The sequence below is a fragment of the Bombyx mori genome, chromosome 18 (genome assembly GCF_030269925.1).
Source record: "Bombyx mori chromosome 18, ASM3026992v2".
Taxonomy (NCBI): Eukaryota; Metazoa; Arthropoda; class Insecta; order Lepidoptera; family Bombycidae; genus Bombyx; species Bombyx mori.
In genome coordinates, this window is record NC_085124.1 from 6,160,821 (window position 1) to 6,185,928 (window position 25,108).

Sequence of the window (25,108 nt, forward strand, 5' to 3'; positions counted from 1 at the left end):
GGGGGACACGTCAAAGAGAAAACAAAATTGTTATTTTTATTTAATTCCAAGGATTTTCATATTTATCTACCTTTTAAACCGAGTTTTAGCGAGACTAACGAACAGCAATTCATTTTTATATACATATATATAATATATAATATAATATAATTTATGTTAAAGCGTACATTTTATTTCTAAATTATATATTTGCCAAGAAAAGTGACTACATTAACACGGGATTTGGCATAATCTGCGTAATCGTTTTGAATTTACTTTAACAAACCTTACATACGCTACGTATTTAAGAATGTGCCAAGTCTACGAAAAATACTAGAATTTATTTATTTTACATTAAACAATATTAATTTCAAGTATTTTATTAATCTTTCAGAAATCCACCCTCAGACACAGCCCACTGAGTTTCTCGCCGGATCTTCTCAGTGGGTCGCGTTTCCGATCCGGTGGTAGATTCTGCGAAGCACGGCTCTTGCTACGGTTCGTGTTAGCAACGTCGTCAGGTTTGAGCCCCGTGAGCTCACCTACTAGTTAAGGTTACGCTGGAATAGCCTCTCAAGGCTACCAAATTAGGTAGGATTTTTTTTTTATCAGAAATCGTTATGCAAAATTCGTTATGTTGTTTTCTAATTAATTGTTTTCTACATACAATATATATAACATACCGTAGTCGTCCGTGTCCATGAGAACTAAAGTATTCGCAACATCGGAATTAATAAAATAAAAATACTAAACGTGCGTTTAACCCATACAATATTAATTATACCTAGGATACTATTCATTTCAATACAATATTATATTCAAAGAAAACCTGAGTCGTCGTGGCCTAAAGGATATGACGCCCGGTGCACTCGTATTGAGAGTAACAGTGCCGGTGTTCGAATCACGCAGGCCGGTATAAATTTTTCTAATGAAATACGTACCAACAAATGTTCACAATTGACTGCCATGGTGAAGGAACGACATCGTGTAATAAAAAACAATCCCGCAAAATATAATTTACGTAATTACTGGTAGTAGGGCGTCTTGTGAGCCTGCAAGATTAGGAACCGCCACTCTGCCTGTTTCCGCCGCGAAGCAGTAATGCGTTACGGTTTGAAGGGTGGAGCAGTCGTTGTACTGTAAAAACGGGAACTTACAACTCATGACTCAATTTTTTTTCCTATCTATGCTAATAGCCTTTGGAGGATATTTCAGCTTCACCCAAACCTGTAGGTGACTCACGGGGCTCAAACCGGAAGTGTTTGTAACACGGCCGTATAGCAAGAGTACGGATCGGAAACGCGACCAACTGTGAGTCCTGCTGTGAATGAAGCATTTAAACTTTCGCCTAATGTTTCAAGGTGAACGTTGGCACGGTGATATTTATGGGCCATGGTAACCAAATTTCAGAAGTACATGTACAGTAAGATCGACCTTCGTCTACAGCTTACACTGAATAATGTTTTAATAATAAATAAAACACTTTTAATGTTTCTTCAAACGTCCGTTGTAAACAACGATCAACAAGTGAAAGCAATGGCAAAGTAATTGTACTGAATTACCGTACTTAATGGGACGTTTGACTTGATTGGCGCTCCAGCGGCCACTTTTTCTGATAACACCATGAATTAAGTAGATTAACTCGTACTGAGCGATGTGGGAACAAATTTAAAGCATAAGCACTTGTTTTTGCGTCTGATTTCGAAATTAAATAAGTTAAAACTTACCAACAAGGTGCAAATGAAATTTAATTGAGGAGTTCGTATAAAACAACATTGTCTTAAGAATAAAATATATTTACTATATCGCATTTTCTATAAATTTCGAGTATTACTTAATTATTTGCTATTATTTGGTCAAAATCGAGCCACTTCTTTAAAACATTCAAGTTTTGTATTCATTTTCATCAAAATAGTATATAAATTATAATTAAGGGGGAAGGTTTCAGACAGGATAATGACAGAGACAATACCGTTCAAAAGCTAATCTTTTTTCCGTTTATCGTTTATTTGGGTCCATTCACAAAAAAAAACCACGTATTCTAGTGTACAACTACCGAAATGACAAAAAAAGGTCAAATAAGAATATTTCCATAACACAACCGTTTGTGTTAGTGAGTTTCATAAAATATAAAAATCGGTTTGTATTTAATAATTTATACTCCAGTTCTGTGGATGGCAATGACATAAGCAACTTTTAATATTGTTTGATTTAATGGACTTGTTTGGTGCAACAAAGTCTTAAACAGTCAACATTCAAAGTTTCCTATGCAAATTATGGCATTGAATTCAAATCCAATACTTAAATATTCAAATGTGCAATACCGAGTATTAGAAGAGAAAGTTAAGTTAATTAAGTATTACAAGATAACAGAAACAGCTGTTCTGTTACGAAATTGGATTAATTGTCCGAAAAAGTACCGCAGAGGGTTGCTAAAGGCCTAAGAAGATAACATCGTACTTACTACGAATCATGGTGATAAAGACAGCCCCTAATAAAAAGACGAAGTGCCGTTGCAAGATTATGGGTCGACGTCTTATCAAGCCAGTTAAGACCGGCCCAAATTGACCGACGAGAATTATGGACAAACTTTCTACTGGCATCGAATAAAACGATAATAAGATTGCGATTAGATAAGGCTGTTAATATGGATAAGTTCTATTCCATATACGTCGAAAAAGATAAGACTTAAGAGTATTGTCCATTTGTAAACAAATTAGTTTTGTTCGAGTACAGAAAATTTAAGTAGTTGCTACAAAATTTTAACGTCTTTATTGTTTTTATTAGTTTTTTTTTCAATCGTTTTATAGCATCGTTAAGATCTTACGAAAACTACTATATCAAAATCTACAAAGGAGCGTCAAGACTATCATAAAAGAACGAGGGCGGAAATATATCCCTTGTTGAAATATAATTCATTCTTTATTAAATTCTCAAAACCAATGTTTGCTAAACGTTGGAGGCTAATAAATGTGCCTTTAAGGGAGTTCGACGAACGGGAGGAAATGAAAGTTATAAGAGAATAAAATTGGAAAACTTGTAACAGTGTAACAGGAGACGAAAACTGGAAATTGAATTGCATGGTTACAAGAGTTAGATAGGCGCGTACGTTTGCAAACTTTCACTGTCGGCTTAACGAATTAATGAAAAACTAATGAAGAATTCACGGCAAAGTCATTATTAAATTTATATCCCACAGTTTCATCGATAATTCACAATAACTCATTAGTCTATTCTAAAGCAATTACCATTACTTTTTAAATTTAATTTGTCAGCTATTATTTGCGAAGCCTTACCTTTTGCTCCAGTTTCCGATCTCAGCGTAACGTCGACCTTTTGTACTTCCGCTCCTTCTCACTTCATTTCCTTTAAACGTCTGCACAGAGTTCCCATTAGGAGTTAATATTCCGTTTGGCGCGCTGTTATTGTTCCTCTCCCTGTTTCTCGGAAACGTTCCTGTGCCGGAACGAAAAGTCGCCAGTTGAGGAGTTTGTTCTTCGGGAGCGAACTGTTGAAGTGGCAAAGTCACATTTCCACTCCAACTCTTGCGATTGACGGAGAAAGTTTTGAACGTCCCGTTACCGTTCGGTGACACGCCGCAAAAACTGCTTCTGTTATGGGTGTTCTTAACGAACGCTGCGTTCTGTAGCTGCGGCTTGATCGGCACAAGTGGAGATGCCTGGTCAATGGACATCTTACTTTAATAGATGCAACATACGATCTATCTACATTTTTGTCTGGAAAGGAAAGAAATTTCTACATTAGGGTCTAATAGAGGACCTGTATGGTTCAACAGAGTTGCTTTTCGGATCATAATATTGCGGATACTTCCTCTATAACAATGAAAATGTTCGGTATTAAAATAGTTGCTAGGTTACGCGGCGTTAGATTTAATAAAAGGGACGTAATAAAAGACACATCAATTTAGGTTAATTACTGTACGTATTCCGCTGTGTGTTCACACTTTTTTACATTTAGATTACAATTATATTTAGATTAGAGTTTCTCTAGCTACAAAAACTAGATTTTTGTAATAATTATGTATAAAGCAAAAGAGAAAATTTCGATGCTAATTAATTTCAATAATAAGGTTTGATGATGTAGATATTTTTGTGACATATTTTGGAATAACCTGTTACTGTTTCTTAAGCCCTTATACGAGTACATTGCTTTATCGTCCGTAACAAGATGATGTATTAAGCCTTCACATATGACTACAATAAATTGTCGACCTTGTCTGTTATTGTATCGTGTTTAGATACTTCATCCTGCCTTAAACCATTGTACTCTACTGTAGTATCACTCGGTAGAAACTCTGTATTACATCACCTTGACACGCTAGCTCCAACATTTAAAATAATTGTGAATTTAAAAATTACTCCTTTTAATTAACAGTAGTACACAGCAAGCACTGCTATATGATTAATTAAGGCGATCATGCGAGAATGGACTAAGAGTAAAAGTGAACTAACTATTCAACATTGCGTACTCGATTTCATTAGCAATTTAAGACATTTTAATCATATAGATGGTAAATCAATCTCTTTTTTTTTTAAAGGGAAATTGGTTAATATATTCCTAACTCTGACCATTAATCAAGTGTAGAGGTACCCGTAACTACAAATTTTAAAATAACATAGCTCACACACATCCTATAATCAAGAGATTTAGCTATCCGGCCTTACGTTGAAATTGATGTCATATCAAATGACCCACTCATCCGCGGACTTGGCAATTTGCGACCACAATCGCGTATCTCCGTAATGCTTGTATAACAGTTGCATAAGTCAGTCGTTGAGCCGGTTGCGTAATCGGCCATCGGCTGACCATGTATGGCGGAATTGATGGAATACAGGCTGTTGATTAATGATCAACATACATATCAACTGATATATGGGGAACAAAATCAATTCAGTTTTTTCTGGATTCATTTAGAGATAGAAATACAAATTGGTTTTATTCAGTTGTATACAATGGTTTGCAAATAAATTTAAAAGTTACTTTACACAAAATACTATGTGGGACTTTTTATATGATATTTAGCCTTTTTTTTTATCTTCTGATCAACTAACTTTAAGCATCAGTTAAAAACAGATATAAAAAAAATTTGGCAAATATATTCTTCTTTGGACGATTGTTCAACAGTTATGGGTGAATGAGTAGTTAGCGTGATATTTCTAACGATGTTTCTTTAATGATTCCATTGAATACGTTACTTTTTAGAAAGCGTTATTTCATTTCCGGACGTATTGTTAGGTTCATTAGGTTTCATAATCATTACGGAATTGTAATGGTGGTAGTGTTTATCTATATTTTGATCGTTCCTAAATCTAAATATTTTGGTAATACGTTTTTAGATTAATAAGAGACTGTATTTTTGTACCAATGATAAGTAGAATCGATAGGTGATTTTTTATAAACGGATTTAGATTGGAATTATATCAAATCACTAAAGTATACAAATAATAAAGGAGAAATATACTTATAACACTCGTAAACTCGAAGTTATAAAAACGATTGTTGCAGTCAATAATATTATCTGATTTTTTTTAATTTTTTTTATTGCCCTTGTAGGCAGACGAGCATACGGCCCACCTGATGGTGAGTGGTTACCGTCGCTCATGGACTTCAGCAATGCCAGGGGCAGAGCCAAGCCGCTGCCTACCGTGTCTGACCAATCGTTGTTATTTCGTTGATTCAGTAAACCGAAATATGTATCAATTATAATAAAAATATAAACTCGCCGAGTGTAATATTCAGTCGCATTTACGTACAGATAGATATCTTAATGCATTAGTCATACAGTTTCGCAACATTGACTGTGTCGGCGTATCGATGAATGAGAGCATTGAGAACACTAAAAGTTGTTTGAAGAACGGAACACGACACAAAGTAAATGGGACATTTTGCACGTTAACATGTTATAAATCTTTAGTTGTCGGAAGCGTTCTAAAGTTTGACGTCTAACTCGAAACATCTTTGTACCTAATATCGATGTTGCAAACGACTTGAAGATTCATTGTTCTTAGCTATAATGCTTGAGGTTTAGACGCATCAAATTAGTTTGAAATTTATTTAATCGGATACATAGTTACTTTATCAATCTTCTTCTCTCTTCTTGTGCTCATTCCAGTACGTGGGATCGATGCAGCATAATATCCACTTTTGTCATTCCGGCCTACCATACGTCATCTTTGCATTCTCTCTTTCTATCCAACTTCTCTAGCCTATCCTCTTTCGCACACTCGATCCAAATCTTTTTAGGACGCTCCCTTAATGACTTTACTATTAAAAATTCATGAACACACCCAACAATATATTTTCTATCATTACAAGAAGATTTTAATAATTCGTTTAACTTTGCTTGCTCTCGGGGAAATCCAATTAATTGCATTTAATTTTCTTTTCGTTTCTATAAATGCGCCATGCACGTGTATCGTGGAAACATGATATAACTATAATCACATTGATGTTAGGCTACTTTATTTTGTGTTACGCGCAGATAAATACTTACGTAGCTTACATAAGGAATATTGACCGATTATTTCATTTATAAAATTGTTATAACAACCGTTGCAATTGTGAGTTTTTAGTTAAGCATCGATTAGTTTTAGTTACAGAAGAGTGAATTTTTATGTTACATTTCACACAGATTGTTTTTTTTTTTCATTTCTTTACTAGTTTAATTTAATAACATTCACAAAAACAGTATGTTACGTTATTATTTCAACGTATACAGCAAAGACAATTTTACAATTTTAAGATTCAACTTGAAAATATACGGTAGGCTAATTAATTTAAAAACATTGATGATATGATATTAATTTATCGCTAATGGGAAAGGCAAAGGACTTTAGTCCATACAGCCAGGTCTTGTTCTTGGTAATGATTGGAGAATTTTGGTAGTTTTAAAGGCCGAAGCCACGTGTCCATTGTTCTTAATCATAAGGCCGTTAAAAACATTGAATGCAAAGTGAACACCTTTCTGTCAAAAAAGTCGTCGTTGTCCAGTTTTTACTAAAGGTGCGGAGTTGCAGCTGTTTTGTGATTTTTTTAACCTGGTTAACACGGTCATCGCATATTTTATTACATAATCAACGGTATAACCAATCGCTTTATTTCGCCATTTTAACATCCACGGGACGGTACTAATACGGTTACGAGTTGCAGAGTTGTATGTCCGTTATTCTAATGAAATAGAGTCTCATCTAATGTCTTATTTTGCGACGACACAAAGGTCTTCTATGGCAAGGGCTTAATACCAAACTAAAAGATAATCTTCATTATTTCTTCAGACTAAACAAGTTGATTGTTTAAAAGTCCAGTCATTATGCAGATATTTATGAATGTCTAGAAAGTGACTCATTAGAACTGAATGAATATAAACCGCAAGCACACGCACGTGTTCACAGTTCATGTATTCAATGTAGTTTACGCAACAATGAAACAGTGATAAAAGTGATATTGATCAGACAGAATGCCGATGTACCGTACAAAATTAGGACACCGGGTTTGTTTTGATAACATTTTGTTTTTAGATTCGAAAAACCATAGCTCTGATTCCCGCGTACTGACTTGAAGACAGGTAAGATCGATACAGAAGCAAATAGCAATATAAATATTTAAACAGAAGGTCTTATATGATAATTGTTTGGCTGTTAATCAGAAGATCGAGGCAATGCAATATCTAGCGCCAACTCTTATCTATCAGCTCCGATAATCGTTTAGTGAGAACGAGAGCTTACCTTCAGCTATAAATTAATTTAAAAAACCTTCAAGATTATCATAATATCTGATCAGAAGGACGGCCTCCTTTTGGAAGTGAACGGAGAAGCATTAATTACAAGTCATAATATTCTGGTATAGCCTTGGATAACAAATGAACAACATTATGTGTAGGATTATGTGGGCGTTTCGCGAATCTATTATCCAAAGTGGATGCGTTGGTAGTGTTCGAAGATTCATCCAGTGACCTGCTTCTTCAACTAGATACAATGAACCTTGGCCTAGACCTAAGAAGTCCGCTATACAGATCGTGGACGTGACTTACTACGTAAACGACTATCAATACGACTTGCATTATTTCGTTCACGATTCACAAGAATGACGAAACGAGCGTCGGACTGTACCTAAGAGAAATTATGTTGTTACCAATTAATAATTCTGTCACAGTATTACAAAAAACGTATAAAACAACTATCGCATAATGGTTTAGAGTTCTAATATTTTAATAGAGTCTTAAATAGACATAAAACGTTGGCACCGTATGGATTACGGTCGCCGAAGCAGCCATTAAACATCAATAACCAAAATTTAAATTCAACGAAATGCTTTACTAGATGTTGTAAGGCAAGGTGATGAGCTCAAGGATGTTAAAATCTCTAACGTGATAACTATTCAAATAATGGAACACACGAGATCACCACTTTACCTAAGTGAAGGGTACCCGATGTGGGACTCTCAAACGTCGATCAGTATTCAAGTCTCGTCGCTCACAGGAAGGCAAAAGCCACAATGTGTCCGAAGACTTCCGACTTCTGCCCAATATTTTTGTTATTGATACTCGAGAAATTTAATTTTATAAGCGTTCTCTATGTCCTTTTGGAAATCATTGCGATGATTTTTTTAATTAGTTATTTCTCTATGTCATAGAGTCTATTGATTATTATTTGTTGAATAAAATTATTCAGATTTATGATACTTTGCTTTGTACAGGTTAGGTTTATAAAATAAAATAAAAAATATTCGAAATAAAATGCATAGCGTTTCGAGGATTTTTTTATATGTTTTATCAAAGCCTCAGTACAAAGAGTATCACTTTGCGCAAAAACAATTCAGAGGCCAAATGGGGTTTCATTTTTAATACTTATCGCTAACCAGAGGATCGGAACAAGCAATTTTTTACCGGAATTTTTGCACAAAGTGAATCGAGCACAACTTAACGCCACGATCTTATTTATTACATGTATCAATCGCCTTATCAATATCTGAGTAGCTATAAGCGGTGGCAGTTAAATGATTAGAATAGTAAGAGGAGCTATGATTTAAGATAATTCTTATTTTTGCCGTGGTTTGGATTGTCGTGAACCAAATGTGAAAATTCACGTCAAGTCTGATGTCTCCAAGCTTTTTTAGAATGGTAGGTTTTTATCTCTGTTTATTTAAAGTGTTCTGATTACTTATGATGATATTATTGTACTGAGGTCAAATCAACTGCGTATAGTAATTGAGATGCAACTCAGACTGAGCATACAAACACGACAAGTTTACACAAGCAAACGATGCCTATGTTACCTACAGGTTTTGGATGCCAATGACAAGAATACTGATGTATTCAACTGTATCGTATTTAAATTTACATATCAATTTGTTTGTTTTTTCCTTTTAACTATACTAAAAATCAATTATTTATTTTGTATTGTTGGATAGTAACATAGGATTCAAGTACCGGTCAGTTGTAATAGCCCAAAATGTACATTAATGGCGTAGACACATTTGTTTCCAATATCCTACTATCTTAGAGCTTGAAATAGCCTTGAAATATCACAAATAAGATGGATATGGTTTTTGTAAAATAATCCTATTCCATATTCATGAAGTTAAAGTAGTAATCACGGTAAATCGCTCGGAAAAAATAAGCTTTTACTTATTATGAAAAATATACAATAAAAACCAACAAAGCTATGTAAATTGTTCAAAAATTTTAAGCGATAGTAGTTTTTGTTAGTGTTAAGTGTAGTTATCGTCTTTATTTTGAATTCGAATAAGTGGATTACATCCGAATTTAAATCAATGATTTTAAATTTGAATTAACGAAGAGGGAAAATATCATTGACATAGATATCGTGAGAGATAGATAAGAGCTAAAAGATTATTTAACCGTAATCTGAAACATCCCCATTAAATTAAGCCCATTAAGCAACGATTAATGAATCTATTATCACATACATCTATGTCAACGGACCACAAACATCTCAAAATAAAAGCAATTCCTTGTGTTGAGATTAAATAATACATAAAACAAATAGAATCTGCTTCGCTAACCCGAATGACTCAACCAGGATAAAACAATAAAATATCTAACGCAGCGTGAAAGCGATTGATTTCTTCATAGGGGTCGCCCGTTCACCGTCTTACTTACTAATGGCCCTGATATTCTATAAAAAAGCCCAAGTTGAAATTCTCTCATAAATAGGTCAAATAGTAGGGAGCATGACGAATCGCTTCCATCACTCTTTGATGTCCCAAGTGGGAGTTGATAAGATTTACACTTAACCACATTAAAGTTTTGATGAATACGATGATATATATTATGTAAGAGCAGAATTGCTATCCCGATAAGCACAAACTAAGATATTTATAGATGGCCTAATAGGCAGACATTAATGAATAGCAATCATTTAAAATATCAGTTAGGACCGTAAATAGGTAATTACATTCAGGGAGCATTCCAAGAATTTGGGCACATGGTACTTTGGCGGTCAGTCGCACCCTATGAAGTTGAACCGCTATTCGCAATATAAGGAGCTGTTCGAAACAATGGGTCTCCTTATATTCCGTACCGACCTTAGTCGTGCACATTAGTGAATGTTACGCCATATAAAAGAGGTAATTAAAAACTCATGAACGGGAGTGCTAGCAGTCGAGCAAGAAACGCAATTAGAGATACCATTAGGCGAACAGCATACAGTAATCGCGATAGTGGCTTACTTGTTATGCTTTTTTGCCGGAATAAAAGTTGGGAATGTCTATAAAATATTACGATAAACAATTGCGTATTCGAATAGAGAATCGTTTGCAGAGTCACGGCATTTCATAATCACGATCGGTCACATTCCATCGCTGCGGCGGTGCAACGCCCTAGGATAGACCTGCTACGGTTACTGATGATGCCAGAATTATATACAAACAGCAGAAAGACGCTACCTACGTTCGGTGAGTAAATAACACGAGTAGGTGGGTATTTAATGAAAGGTTATACGAAAACGTGAACATGTGGGCATAGCTAATGAAAAAGTGAATGTAGCACTCAAAGTTAACGGATGATAATTCATCCTCTTCAATGTCAAAAACGTAAAACTGTTTTTATGGACAGAAAAGTATAAAGAAATGCTAAGCCCGGATTGATCTAGATTAGTCTAGATATAGAAATATGTGCGAATCCAGTTTAGAAGTTTCCATCAAAACCCGTTAGCATTGCAAAATAATGCACGTGCAAAAAAGAGACCGTTTACGCAATCGGTAGCTAGTTATCAAAGATAGTTGCCTCCGCTAATAGAAACACAAAATATAAGATCTCGAGCCGCTGACTAACGGTACTGTGGCCCGGCACTCTGTGATCGCATTGTTTTGGCCAATTTAAATTTATGGGACGGGTTGAGTATGTGGGTAGTCATTAGTCAAGTTAGAGTTGCTTTGGTAATGTTCTGCTAGTCGATCGACTTCGATGGCATTTTGTTTTGATTTTCTATAGTGAAAATTCAGCTATACGCTCAACGGACGATTTGTTTTATCAAAATATAAAATATTTTAAAATACCCAATTAGAAAATAACCATTATAGAGCTATCAAAATTATGTCGCTTTTAGAATGACACTTTCAATTGTGTAACTAATGCCATCATCACTGAATTAGGTACCTTTTATGGTTTCTACAACTTCAAATTAGTTTGACCGAAATCGAAGAATAATTTTTGAACACCTTGTTTTTAATAAGCAACAAAATGAAATGATCGGACGAACGAACGTAATAGTGAAATGTTTCGGATTATAATCGCTAATGGTCAATACGAAACGACAGATTTCATTTATGGCACAGATTAACAAGTCATATAATTTATTAATAATAATAATAATGGAAACTAGATTAAAAATGATGTATTGTTAATCCGACATGCAATGAAATATCGTTGCAAATCTCAATTCGTAAAGGGGAATGCCAATGTCAACGACCGACACCCTATGAGCACAACAATAGGACAGATCGAAAAAAGGGCCTTAAGCCATTACGGGTCCCAATTACGGGCTCCACTGGTAGCCCAACATCACTGATATAGAATTAAATACAAACGGCACGCGTCACCTTCGTTACAATATTTTCAAACCTGTTTGGATGAAATATTAAGAAGCTTCTAATACATAATCCCAAGCTAATTCAAATTGTTAACCGTTACGTTTTTCTATGCCTTGTTTTGCAATCAATATAGCTCTAGATATATTTTTAATGCAAAATGCCGAGAGTTGAAGTAACGCTAGCATCAAATCAAATTTGTACCACATTAAGCTTACGATTCAAGGGCTCGGTTAACCAGAGCCTGGGGAGAAACACGGCGATCAATTTCAAGGGCCCCCTCGCCTTATATTCAAATCCCTTCTTTGTCTATCTTATTTCATATACTCGGCTATTCACAACAAGCGAAGGCAACTCGTCATAGTTATAATAGGCCTCAATCAATACACTGAATGTTACACCGCAAAGTCGGTAGAGTTTGTTTATCGAACTCCATTATCAATTTTTACCTCATTTTATGTGTGCTATCTCTAATGGATTTTTTTCACATTTTCCTGTAATTATAATTCCATTACGTCCAAAATATTCAACTGTAATAGGTATATAATTTAAAAAAAATTAGATTTAAGTAATCTTAATATCAACAAATCAATTCTAAATTAAAATGCATTATAAACTGCCATTTTATACACAACAACGTGTCCCAGTAGATAACACTTATCAGCCATGATAAAGCAACTCTGTTGACGTTACCATTAAGAAATAATTCTAACAAGAAATTGCAAAAAAGATAAATACAACAAAAAAAAAAGATACATACTTGGAACTACAACAAAACAATCCAACGGATATTCACTGATAAAAAACACTACGCAACATCATAGAGCAAATAATAAAAATAATAAAAAATAACAGCGCAAGTGTAGTGAAACAAACAATTACCGAACGTTCTTCGTAAACTTTTTTCATACACTATTCACAGATCGACGACTATATCAAATTTTCTCGTGAAATTTGATATGTGTACAAGAAAAAAAAGCGTATCTACAAAGAGACGACGCTCGCCGCGCAAACCCGGCTACGACTGACGTTAGCGCGCGTTGGCTAGGCTCGCTCTGGTCGTGTCCCACTCTACGCATGTCCGGAACAATATACCTTCATCATTTCCACATTCATTCCCTTTTTGGACCTCGTCGTCTACTTTCCCATCATTATCAATGATAATTAAGCCCTGTATCTCGAGTTTTGCAATAGCATATTTTCTTTGTGTCAAATAAAGTATCTTGTGTTTCTTCCGTTTATTGTGAATTTCATTTCATTAAGAAGCTGTGGAGTCTCGGTAATTTTAGTTTTTTTTTTTAATAAGTCTACGTTGATATTCATCAAGAAAACTAGTATTTCTTGTTACGGCGTTGTTGTAATTCATGCAAGGCCGTTCATGATTGCATTGCATTACCGCTATTAAGGCAGTCGGCGTTTTTATATGGAAGTCACAAAGCTTCAGATTTATAATAGTCTTGAAGATTAAAATATATTAAATATTAAGGATACAGGTTAATGTGAAACTATGAACTACGGTTGGGAAATCGGAAAATAATTCAATAAAACAATATCTAACTTAAGACTGCAACTTTTTTGTTTGCTGTTATGAATTTTCAGTATTCGATTTGAAAGTAGTTCTACAATTTTTTTATTTTTATTGCTTTCATGGCTGCACCACCCTTCAAACCGAAACCCATTACTGCTTCAGGGCAGAAATAGGCAGGGTAGTGGTACCTACCCGAGCGGACTAACAAGACGTCCTTGTAGGGACGTCCAAGTAGGCAGCGGCTTGTCTCTGCCCCTGGCATTGCTGACGTCCATGAGCGACGGTGACTACTTACCATCAGTTGGGCCGGATGCTCGTCTGCCTACAAAGGCAATAAAAAAAAACGTCCTACCACCAATAATTATGCAAACTATAATATTGCGGGTTTGATTTTTTATTACACGATGTTATTCCTTCACCGTGGAAGTCAATCGTGACATAGCATTTTGTTTGTAACCAATATAAGCATTTGTGATCTCATTTAAATTAGCAATTTAAATACAAAATATCAATTACAGTTTCCTACTGTCGTCGCTACAGTGACGACAACGTAACAACCAATTCCATGAACGGGTGATACCTCAATGATACTTTCATAACTCTGTACTTTCACAACGACATATATGGGACATCAAACGAAAGTGACATTGTCATATTATGTCCACAGTGAACAATGGGAACGGCACGAAAGTATTTTGTTTCGAGATAATTCGTTTCGGAAAGTGAATAGATTAAAGTTTATACATTTTTTTTTATTGCCCTTGTAGGCAGACGAGCATACGGCCCACCTGATGGTGAGTGGTTACCGTCGCCCATGGACCTCAGCAATGCCAGGGGCAGAGCCAGGCCGCTGCCTACCGCTTAATACTCTCCACAAGCCTCTTTTAAAGAATGTCATAGCGCTCGGGAAGCACCGTGGTGGGGAGCTCATTCCATAGACGGATATACGTGGTAAAAAAGACCCCTGGAAACGAACGAAACATTTTTACTGTTTATGTATTCATAGATTTGTTTGTTACAAAATAGTTGTGTGTTCAAGTTTCGCTAGTTTTCACTCCGGGAACGGGTTGATTACAAATCCACTTTAGAATGTTTTTTTGTAAATTGAGACAGCTGTGTTCTAGTAGGTAAAAGTCTGGTTTTTTTTGTTGCTTAGATTGGTGGACGAGCTCACAGCCCACCTGGTGTTAAGTGGTTACCGGAGCCCATACACATCTACAACGTAAATGCGCCACTCTTCTTGATAGGTATAAGTTCTAAGGTCTCAAGTATAGTTACAACGTCTGCCCTACCCTTCAAACGGAAACGCATTGCTGCTTCACGGAAGAAATAGGCAGGGTGGTGGTACCTACCAGTGGACTCACAAGAGGTCCTACCACCAGTAAAGAGGTGCACTCGTATCGCGTGATGCAACTATACTGAGCTCCGAGTCACTCCGAGACTGAGGCGAGTATCATTTCTAAATAAATATGTATTTAAGTAGATGCATAATACGTGCTCTCATATGTTCCCGTTTGACCTATAACGGTTATCTATACATCTATACATATAAATAAAATTGGAGTGTCTGTTTGTAATATTGAAATAACCGTTTTTTATAATTTTTTTATTAATATATATATATATATATACGGTACATAAACCAAAATAACATTTTTTACAATTTTTGTCTATCTTTCTGTCTGTTTATTCCGGCTAATCTCAGGAACGGCTGGACCGATTTTGACGGGTCTTTCACTGATAGGTAGCTGATGATATAAAGAGTAACTTAGGCTACTTTTTTAGCCTAGCTTCGCTCCCGCGGCGTCACCCGCGGTACGACAATAACCGCGGGCAACATCGCGGGACTCAACAATCAATAATAAAATTTAATGTTTCCGAACCGAAGCGAGGGTGGGTCGCTAGTTTCAAATATAATTGAGACTTTCATCTCGAATCACTTTGTAAACTGTACGTCTATTGCTTGTTGACTTATCAAAGTAATAAAAATATATAAATAAAAACCTATTTTTATTGTGTATTATTTATGTATTAAAGTACTTAGACCTCTTATTAGAAGAGGGTAGTGACATTGACGTGTGATTAGCTACAGCGACAGCGACATTATATCATTCAAAAAAATAGAAAATAATACAACTCGGATAGTTCTTGATAACTATGTAGTAGCTTGGTAAATAGCGTGCGAACGTGTAGAACAAGTGTATTTTGAAAGTGCGGGCACGATCGCTACGACATTGAACTGTGCGTTGCGTTACTTAATAACGAGATTGTTGTTTCAAGTTTGAATTGTTTTAAGGTGTCAAAAGTGACCTTTTCGCCAATTTAAATTTAATTTTAAGGAAAACTGCCACTTGTTTTTATACAAAAAATTGTTTTATTTTATTTTATTTATTTATTTATATACACACAAAAAAGAGGACATAGTACAGAGTAATAGGAAAATTATGTACATCAAAAAATTGTATTTGTGATGGAAAAATAATAATTTTGATTCATGTACATAAATTAAATTTAAATTTGGTAGCAAATTTCTTGAGTACAATAGTTTAATTACTATACTAGCTTTTGCCCGCGACTTCGTCCGCGTGGAATAGTCCACAAATAATGCCTTATTTTAGAACAAATTTGGTTAGCATAAAAAACGTTATAGTGAGCCAACCTTAACATATAAACATATTCTGTCGCGGACTTTTTTTTAGATCTTTTAAAGGGGCACAATTCTGTCATACATTATTTTAGCGGAACTTTAATCGTTTCTGCAGCGCATGCAGTGGAAGCTCTCAAAGGGTATAAATAGTCCCGATTTTGAAACATTCTTTATTGGTGCTCCGCTTCTATTGATCTAAGCGTGATGTTATATAACCTATAGCCTTCCTCGATAAATGGGCTATCTAACACTGAAAAAATTTTTCAAATCGGACCAGTAGTTCCTGAGATTAGTGCGTTCAAACAAACAAACTCTTCAGCTTTATAATATTATTAGTATAGATTTTTGTAAGAGTGTATTATACACTATTATACACACTTAGCCCGCGGAGTAATTACATTTTCTCACTTGTGTCATGCCTTTCTCATTTCGGTTTGACACGCAAAATTGAGTCTAGACATAGGCAGGCAGCAAGGTCAAAGCGTCAAAGAGAATTATGGAGTTAATCAAATTAATGAGGTTATTCCCGTAAATTCATGAAACAGCGAATAATGTCATAATGTTATGTATTATTGTAATTTGGTTATGAGTTATTTATGTAAATGAGCAGGTTACACCTTTAGTGACGCAAATAACAATTTGTTATTGGCAAATGAGAATTATATTTTATTAACAACCATACAACATGGAAGCTCTCAAAGCGTGAACAGCAATAAGCTATTACTAAATTAACCTGAAAAAGCAGATCTTGTCTTCTAAGCTAAGAATTTTTTTCAGCCAATGACGTCCACTGCTGAACTATGGCCTTACCCAAGATTCACCACAATGATCGGTCCTATGGAGCCTGTATCCAGTGGATTCCCGGCTATTTTAGCGGGTAGTCGGTCCACTTCGTGGGAGACCAACGCTGCCAATGAATAAACTATAGTGATTTTATTGAATATCCCGTAACAAAACGAGCCGACGTCACATTTGCACGAAACCCCCATAGACACAGCCTACTGGGTTACTCACCGGATCTTCTCAGTGGGTCAGATTCCGATTCGGTGGTAGATTCCGCGAAGCAACCCTCTAGGGCTAGTGTTAGTAAATTACCTCAGGTTGAGCCCGTGAGCTCACCTGCCTGTTTGGTCGTAGCTAGGGCTATCCCCTTAAGCTATAAGCATATAGGCAGGTGGGGAAAAATTACACGAGACCGCATTTCGGGTGATATATAATAATAAAAATAAAATATTTATACCAAAGTAACACGAGGACATAAATAAAAATTTAACACAAAATGTGCGATTTCAATATCCAAGCCGGGAAACAACACCTCAGCACTAAGGTTACAAGATAAACTCATTTATTTAAGTTTGCACAGAAACAACAAGCAAACATCGTCGGGATTCGCAAATATATCAAACGACTTCTACGACGGAATTCATAGCTTATATGTAGTTTTCTAATATGTCAATTAAACCGTTATGGACTGTTCGTAAATTGTATGAAATAGGCTAATTGCAATGTAGCATGAATTTACTGTTCTAATCTTTCTGCTACAGAGGTCGAGCTTAGAACTATTTATTTCAAGATTAATAGCGTAAAAAACTATTACGAAATACCGTCAAATTTTCTTTTTAGTACTCAACATGTTTAGATAAGCTAAGAGCTCGTCAATCCCAATACTATTACATAATATATGAAAGGTGATGATACCAAGATACCTCACTTTAATCGAATAAGAAGATTTAAATTACAAAAATGGTCTCTTTCTTTTTATAATTTTTAAATGAAGCCATCTAATATTTTTATATCATCATAATGGTAGACCAAATAAAGGCAGCTCTAAGCGTTTCCATCATGAGTGCACAAGAAAGGTCGCGGTATGCGAGGAATTGCGACGTCTTGTGAAGCGCGCCACCACCAAAACCAATGATCACGCCCACTCTACCAAGAATGCAAACGACTAATAAAAAGAATCTTTTTTAATAAATTATGCCTCTTTAACCCCCTTTCTTTGAATGAGTAAATGCAAGAAGAAGAAATCTATTGTATATCCTATAGATATCGCGCGTAGACCCGACGCTAAAGCAACTTTGTACTATACGACAAACATTTTACCAGGAATAATTATAACCTTTCATAGTTTTGCTTTGTACTTTGAATTTTCCGTCGCAGCATCGTTAACAAGTATACTAGGGGAAATCAGTTGTGAATTAAAGTTAAATTGTATGTAACATTTTTCGATTTTCAATGCCAACCGATTTAGATAGTTAGTGTTTTAATAGATTTTGTGGAAACGGCGCGGCTATTAAAAAAATTGCCATATCTCAACATGTCAATTGTTAGGTGAAATATGTACTATAAACCTTGCTCTGTTGAATTTTCTATTAATAGTACATAAAATATATTATGTAAAAGCGATTATTATAATCCTTTATGACGTCATTTTCCCAACACATACTGTATGTACCGAAACTTAATACTTCTCACGTGCCTCATCCATTTGTACCCTAAGCCGTTACCAAATAGCCTTGTAACCTACAAGGACCCCTACCACTCCAATTCGGTAATATTTCTCAAAAGCCTCTATCAAAAATGTATGGCCTTATCCGACATAGCATAAACATAAAGGTCTGCTCACAATCTCTCGTGTTTGCATTGGCTCGGCAAACATAGGGGTAAAGAGCGGAAACATTATTACAACTCAAAACCTTTTACTACAAAACACGTAAATCTTTTCGAAGCAACTCTATGTTTTAATACATTGCAGGCTGTACTGGCTCAAAGTTTTTTTTTACTCTAACAATAGCAGCAATGAAGAAAGAAGCACGAGGTAAGTTCGATTATGCGCGTACACGTAGATGATATTCAAAACAAACTTCCACTTTAGGCGTAATTCTAATAATTTGATATTAAGTTAAGTCGACCGTAAGCACTCGTGGTTATTCCGCGGATAAATATCTTTGGTTAAATCTAAGCCTTTTGTTTCAAATTGAAACAAACAACTATGAAAATTTATGTCCCGCCAAGGCAGACTACTACTATGATTTTTTTAATTATTTTGTATTAACGAGCTCACGGTCCACACTGGTGTTCAGTGGATATCGGAGCCCATGGACATCAGAATGTAATTGCCACCAAGCCCTCCTCGACACATGAGATCTAAGTCTCAATTGGTGACACGAACTGATCGCCAATTCCGTATCGCAAGTAATTACGCAAATTATTTTTGCTGGTTTGATTTTTATTACACGGTGTTATGCCTTCATCGTGAAACTGATTGATATACATGTGTAACGTGCGTATTTCATTAGAAAAAATGGTGAATTAAAAAAATAGCTTACGAGATTTGGAAACGGACATCGTCGCATCGTTCGATACGAATGCACTGTCTCAAAGATAAGTTAAGCCCTTACCCTTTACTCCACAAAAAAGAACATTCTAAAGCTGGCTGTAAGCATTACATATTCAAAATTACGACCTCACGTTGCTATGGATATCGATAATATTAGTACACCCTTTAAATATTAAATTTAAATAATTCATCCCTCACACGGACTCCCGAGCTGTCCGGTTGGTAAATTTGTCATAGAATTATTGCAGACAGTCACCACAGGGTCATAAAAAGCTATGCTATAAAACCATAAAGAAATGTCGTAAATTGTTACGAATTGGCACTCTTTACCATACTGCTATTGCCTCCATATAAAAGTTTCAAATTACAATCTTTGGGAAGTGCGACTGAATTTAGATAGATTTTTTTTTGCTGTTGATTTAATAATACACAATTTTCACAAAGGATCAATTGTAGAAAGCTCGTCTACTACTACCTCTAGGTACTTTAATATTATGATTTTTTTGGTTCGATAAAGATTGGCAAAGTCAAAGGATTACTGACAAATGTCGAAATAAATTCCTATAAGCTCTAAGGCAGACCAGATTGTGACCACTACCGGATGGGAATTGCGACCCGCTGAGAAGATCCAATAAGAAACTTAGCGGGCAGAGGCTATGGTTTAAGTGTCATCAAGCACTTCAACTATTTGGACCAGTTCGGTGACCTGTGACTTGACTAGCGAGCTTTAGACTAATTAATGTCCTTATTAGAGTAGAGAAATTAGATAACATGGATGTCTAGGACGTGTCGAATGCGTCGACGGCGGTCGACTGCTGCGTAGGCCAAGTCAGAGGTGAGGTGAGATAGCGGGGTTATCGTGTCGCATCGCTGTCGTGAAGTAACATTCTGAAGCTCAGGTTCAAGATCAAAATCGTCGGGAAGATCTACATTTCTCATGTATCTTGATGCTCCGAATACCGACAGGCCAGCACCATTAAGTGGCATCTATGCGCAGTATGTTGCTACAGTACTTATTGAGCGCTAGTGCTCTTCCAGTGAATTCCTTTTACGAAATCTACAGAAAGTGTTCCGTGGTTCACAGATTGACATCACAGAGCCAATATTAATGTAACAATAGACACAGCTAGCAAATTCACCCCATAAATATACGCAGTTAATTCGGTATGTCGATCAATTAATACGGTAATTAATGACTACTATTACGGATAGGGTAATTACTTGAGACGTTAATATCTTGTCACGGCTTATTTAGTGTGGGGAAAGTTATAATCAATTAGATGGTGAAGCCATATAGTAAATCTAATTTGATATTGTCGCTCAAGATGACAAATGGATGGAATGAATAATACATAGTTTTACAACATTATATAGATACACCAACAGACGCTATGCAATATTTGCATAAATTCGAACGTAAAATTAAATATTTGATTTTTTAAACGGATAAATAACACATACTAGAATAGGATGGGATAGGAAACCGATTCCAAACTAGGATTCCTTAAAAAGTCTGATAAGCATATTTATATAAGTTTAAATTTATATAAATACATATGTATAATCTTAAACACCCAGACAGAAAGCAAGCGAACCTATGTGTCACACGATATTTTTTCCCAACTGTTTACCAATTTCAGAATCGAACCCACGATACTGAACGCAGCTGCCAAAGACTCTAAAGCACCGAATCATTAAATTAATCCGCTAATATTTAACGTTTCACTGGATATTCAAAATATAGAAAAGAAGTATTTCGACAAAGGAAAGTAAATAAGAACAGAGGCTGTTAAAATTAAAATCTAATCATTCCGAACTCTCGGTGTAATTAAATGCCGCACAGGAAAAGATTACGAAGAATTTCCAATAAATTAATGAGGCTTAACGGAGAGAAGGGAATATTAATTATTTTAAGTAGACGGACCCCAACTGGACCCTCTTCATTGATTTTAAAGCGGTCACTTTTCTGATTACGGTTTTAATACGATCGTTCCAAGAGTTTATCAACAAATATTTTCAGGCAGATTAATTCTGCGACCTATTTGGCAAGCGTCGTGTGAAATACAAATGGTTATGTCGCATTATGCTTTTTTCGTTGATTGTTGGTTACATACTTAATTAAACGAGTCATGAACAGAATAGGAATTATTATATTTATAGGTTAACCGAAAATTACTCCTAAAATATGGCTTTGCGCGTGGAGAAGCTTCAAGTTTTTTAGACACATTTCCAGAATAAATAATAGTTAAAAAAAACTAACAAAATACGTTTTTATAGAAAATCCTACTAAAAAATAGAAAATAAATTTGAATTAAAAATAGTGTAAGGAAAAATGATTTTATTGTAAAAAAGCGTGGGGTGCTTTTTCAGGATATTATCAAAATAACCCTTCTACTCATTTCTGTTCATAAAATATTTATAACTACTGATACCATGCACCCCACGCTTTTTTATACAACAAAATCCTTTTTCCTTACAATAATTTTAATTCGATTTATTTTCTATTTTTTAATTGGATTTTCTATAAAAGCGTATTTTGTTACTTTTTTTAAACTATTAGTGATTTTTCATTTTTTAGTTGAATTTCAATTTTTTCTTTTTTTTTTAAATACTGAATTGTCATTGGTCCTTAATAAGTATACCAAATTTCGAGTTAATCCGACGTTTTCAAGGGGGTCAAAATCATGTTCATAGATTCCGTTACATACTAACATACATACGTCTGAAGCTAATAAAAACGTATAAAAAGAGACGACAATTTAGACAAGGTGCTGTAACGCCCATAGGCAGAAGTCCAAGGCGCTGTCCGGACCTTATGCGCTTCACTCTTAGCACCTTAGTCCACGATGCCATCCACACAACCGAGGATAGACAAAACTGGCGCAGGGTACTCTAGCAGAAAGTTATTCAGAGAGGCCACGATTCTCAGCATCAAGGAATATCGATACAAGGAGAACTGCTTAAGATCAGTTCACCTGAAGTCATCTGCATCCATAAGAATTACAAAAAAAGTGCAAATAGAGACTAAGTACATCGCGATAAGTTACAAAATTATGTGCCAAACTAAACTAAGTTTTCCTAAAACCCGAAACTAGAGTATACACTTTTATAAATCTTCAATTTACTCGTAATTTATAATTAGGTACTTTTAAAACAAGTCTATTTTTCTCCGAATCGAAATTCACATCGCGTCAATGTGCAATTATACAATGTGAAAGTTTGAAGTTTTTGTTCCAGCCAAGTTGCCTCTTTAAGCTTTTGTATTCAAAGCATTCGGGTTCCACAAATGAATCCACTTAACAAGAGAGTCTAGGCAAGCTCTGAAGAATGGAAGGACAATTAGCAGTGCAAGAAACTTTGATTGGGCCAACTAAGACTTGTATAAATTATATTAACAACCGAATCCAGGTCCTAAGAAATAAAACCAAACTAGAGGTGAATAGTTACATTTATAACTCCACGACTTATTCGCTACTTAATGGCCACTGAGATAAAGACACACATTTCGCAGTTACAACATTGATATAGTCAAAGTTCTTAATTTTTATATCATTTTCGTGTGAAGAGTGTTTATCATAGCGTGAGTTTCCAATTGAAACGCTTAGAACGAAATCAATATCGTGTCTCAGTTGTTCCGTGTTGTGCGAGTAATATAATTTTTATTTATTTATTTTATTTATTTATTTATCATTAACATAGAAGTAGAAACACAATCATAATGTGCATCTGTGCTTGAGCTAGGTGATAAAACCTGTATCTCAAGCAACAGTGCTCCTCGTGCAAAGAATACAACAGCTTTACTTCAAATACACAAAGATAGACAAAAATTAAACTGAAATTCATGGATTGCATAAAAGTGACTATATGTGAGTTTAATATTATTATAGTATCTTTGATTTGCAGTCATCACGCGTTGAAGTAATTTAAATTATTATGTTTAGCATATTTACTTTCCGTACGTTTACTGTGAATTATTTAGTCTGGCATGCAATGCAGCGCTAAGTTTCCTGTTCTTCGCAATGACCCGATACGCACGAGTCGGGCAAACGTGGACATTCCTTGTGTATGAGTGACACAGTGCTACAAGCAAATGTCTGAAGAAGTTGAGATTATTAAATAGCTTACTTTTCGATAAGTCGACGTTAGGCAGTTTAATATTTACCTGTAACAATAAACAATGAATTATATTAATGTAACAAAAAAATTGAGGAACTCGTGGACCTACCTTATTAATAGGGACCTAATAAACTAATATAACCTCTCCGACTCCTCTTTGATTCCACCGTGGTTGCATTTTTTTGTCAAAGCGTGTGGTGGAAACATTAGTTGTGAAGTTTATGGTTTCTTGTTTGTTTGCTTGCTGGTTTTACAGAAATAGTTCTAACCAATCACATTGAGGGGTACCCTATGTTTTAAACTGAAATGAATCATGCATGGCTATATCATAACAATAGCATGGTTACAACCAACTCTTGCGGAACGGTGAAAACGGTCACTAAATAAGTAAAATCCACCAAAACAAATGTTTCATCGAAACATTTTAAGCCAACAACCTAGTCTTGCGCCTGCCACTTATCACTAGCAATATGGTTATAACAAAACGTAACTATAAGATTAATTCAGGGGCAACGAATGCACAATGTTTTGCTTCACATTGGTTAACCAACGCACAATCTACATGGTGTGAAGCGGTTACTAGAATCTACAACGTGAAAGCCTCAACGAAAAATGCTTCGAAGTTGAAATAGATAGGATGGATGCTGGCTCAGTAGTTGCACAAAGTAATATCGCTATGTAGTTTGATTTTTTATTACATGATGTTTTTCATAGCAGCGGCTAGTCCATGCTAGTGAGATAGGTGTTTATTTAGAGACTTAGCTGGCTAATCATTGTGAATAGTAATGTTCATAAAAAATTTTTTTTATTCCAACACAATAAAATGTATTGCAACAAAAAGCTTGAGCACTTCAATTTTGAACGAGGACTATGCAATGAAACCTCAAATGACTTTCAGATGATTCAAACAAAACTTTATTAAGGATGAAATAAAATCTAAACTAAAATTAAGAATTGGTTTGACATGTTGCATATTATGATTTCTTTAACTTGTCCAGAGTATGAAAGTTGTTAATTTGCTAAAGTATGAAAATATGAGGAAAAAATACCTTCCAGATTATATGAGAACAATTAAAATCGCCCTCGAAAGTTTCCAGACAATTCTTAATCCAGTTACGGACTTCTGGGAGCACGTTTAAAAAACTTTCGAGTAATTAAAGTCTAAAAGTCGCGATAATTAAAGATCAAGTAACGGAACGCTTGAGGCTCTTGAACGAGACGGAAAATTTTGAAGAATCTTTGAAAAAAATGTATTATATTAGTATTATTTTCAATCTCGAAGAATATTTTCGTCTATAATTTTTTTGAACACGCTTTTTTAGCTTGGCATTTATTATATATTACTTTGTAAGTAACGGAATCTTTGAACGACACTTTCAGTGACTTCAAAACGTCTAATTAACTTGAAAATTTGCATACGTATATATAT

The 25,108-nt window shown here is 35.2% G+C and overlaps 1 protein-coding gene across 22 annotated transcripts in view; it reads right to left on the reverse strand.

Annotated features, from left to right (window-relative positions):
* The window catches only part of LOC101743268 (protein sprint), a 276,135-nt gene that overhangs the window by 128,326 nt on the left and 122,701 nt on the right, over positions 1-25,108 (reverse strand). For 6 of the 22 annotated variants that reach the window (XM_062673633.1, XM_062673631.1, XM_062673625.1 and 3 more), the window contains exons 1-2: positions 12,809-13,084; positions 3,276-3,716 (exon numbers count right to left, since the gene is read on the reverse strand). The exons of 8 other annotated variants lie outside the window; for them this stretch is intronic. In XM_062673633.1, coding sequence (XP_062529617.1) covers positions 3,276-3,673 — 398 coding nt within the window. In that variant the 5' untranslated portion in view covers positions 3,674-3,716; positions 12,809-13,084. Of the gene's footprint in view, positions 1-3,275; positions 3,717-12,808; positions 13,085-25,108 lie in introns of those variants that run through there. 8 more of the 22 variants (XM_038017337.2, XM_038017331.2, XM_038017336.2 and 5 more) reach the window with 5 other exon arrangements.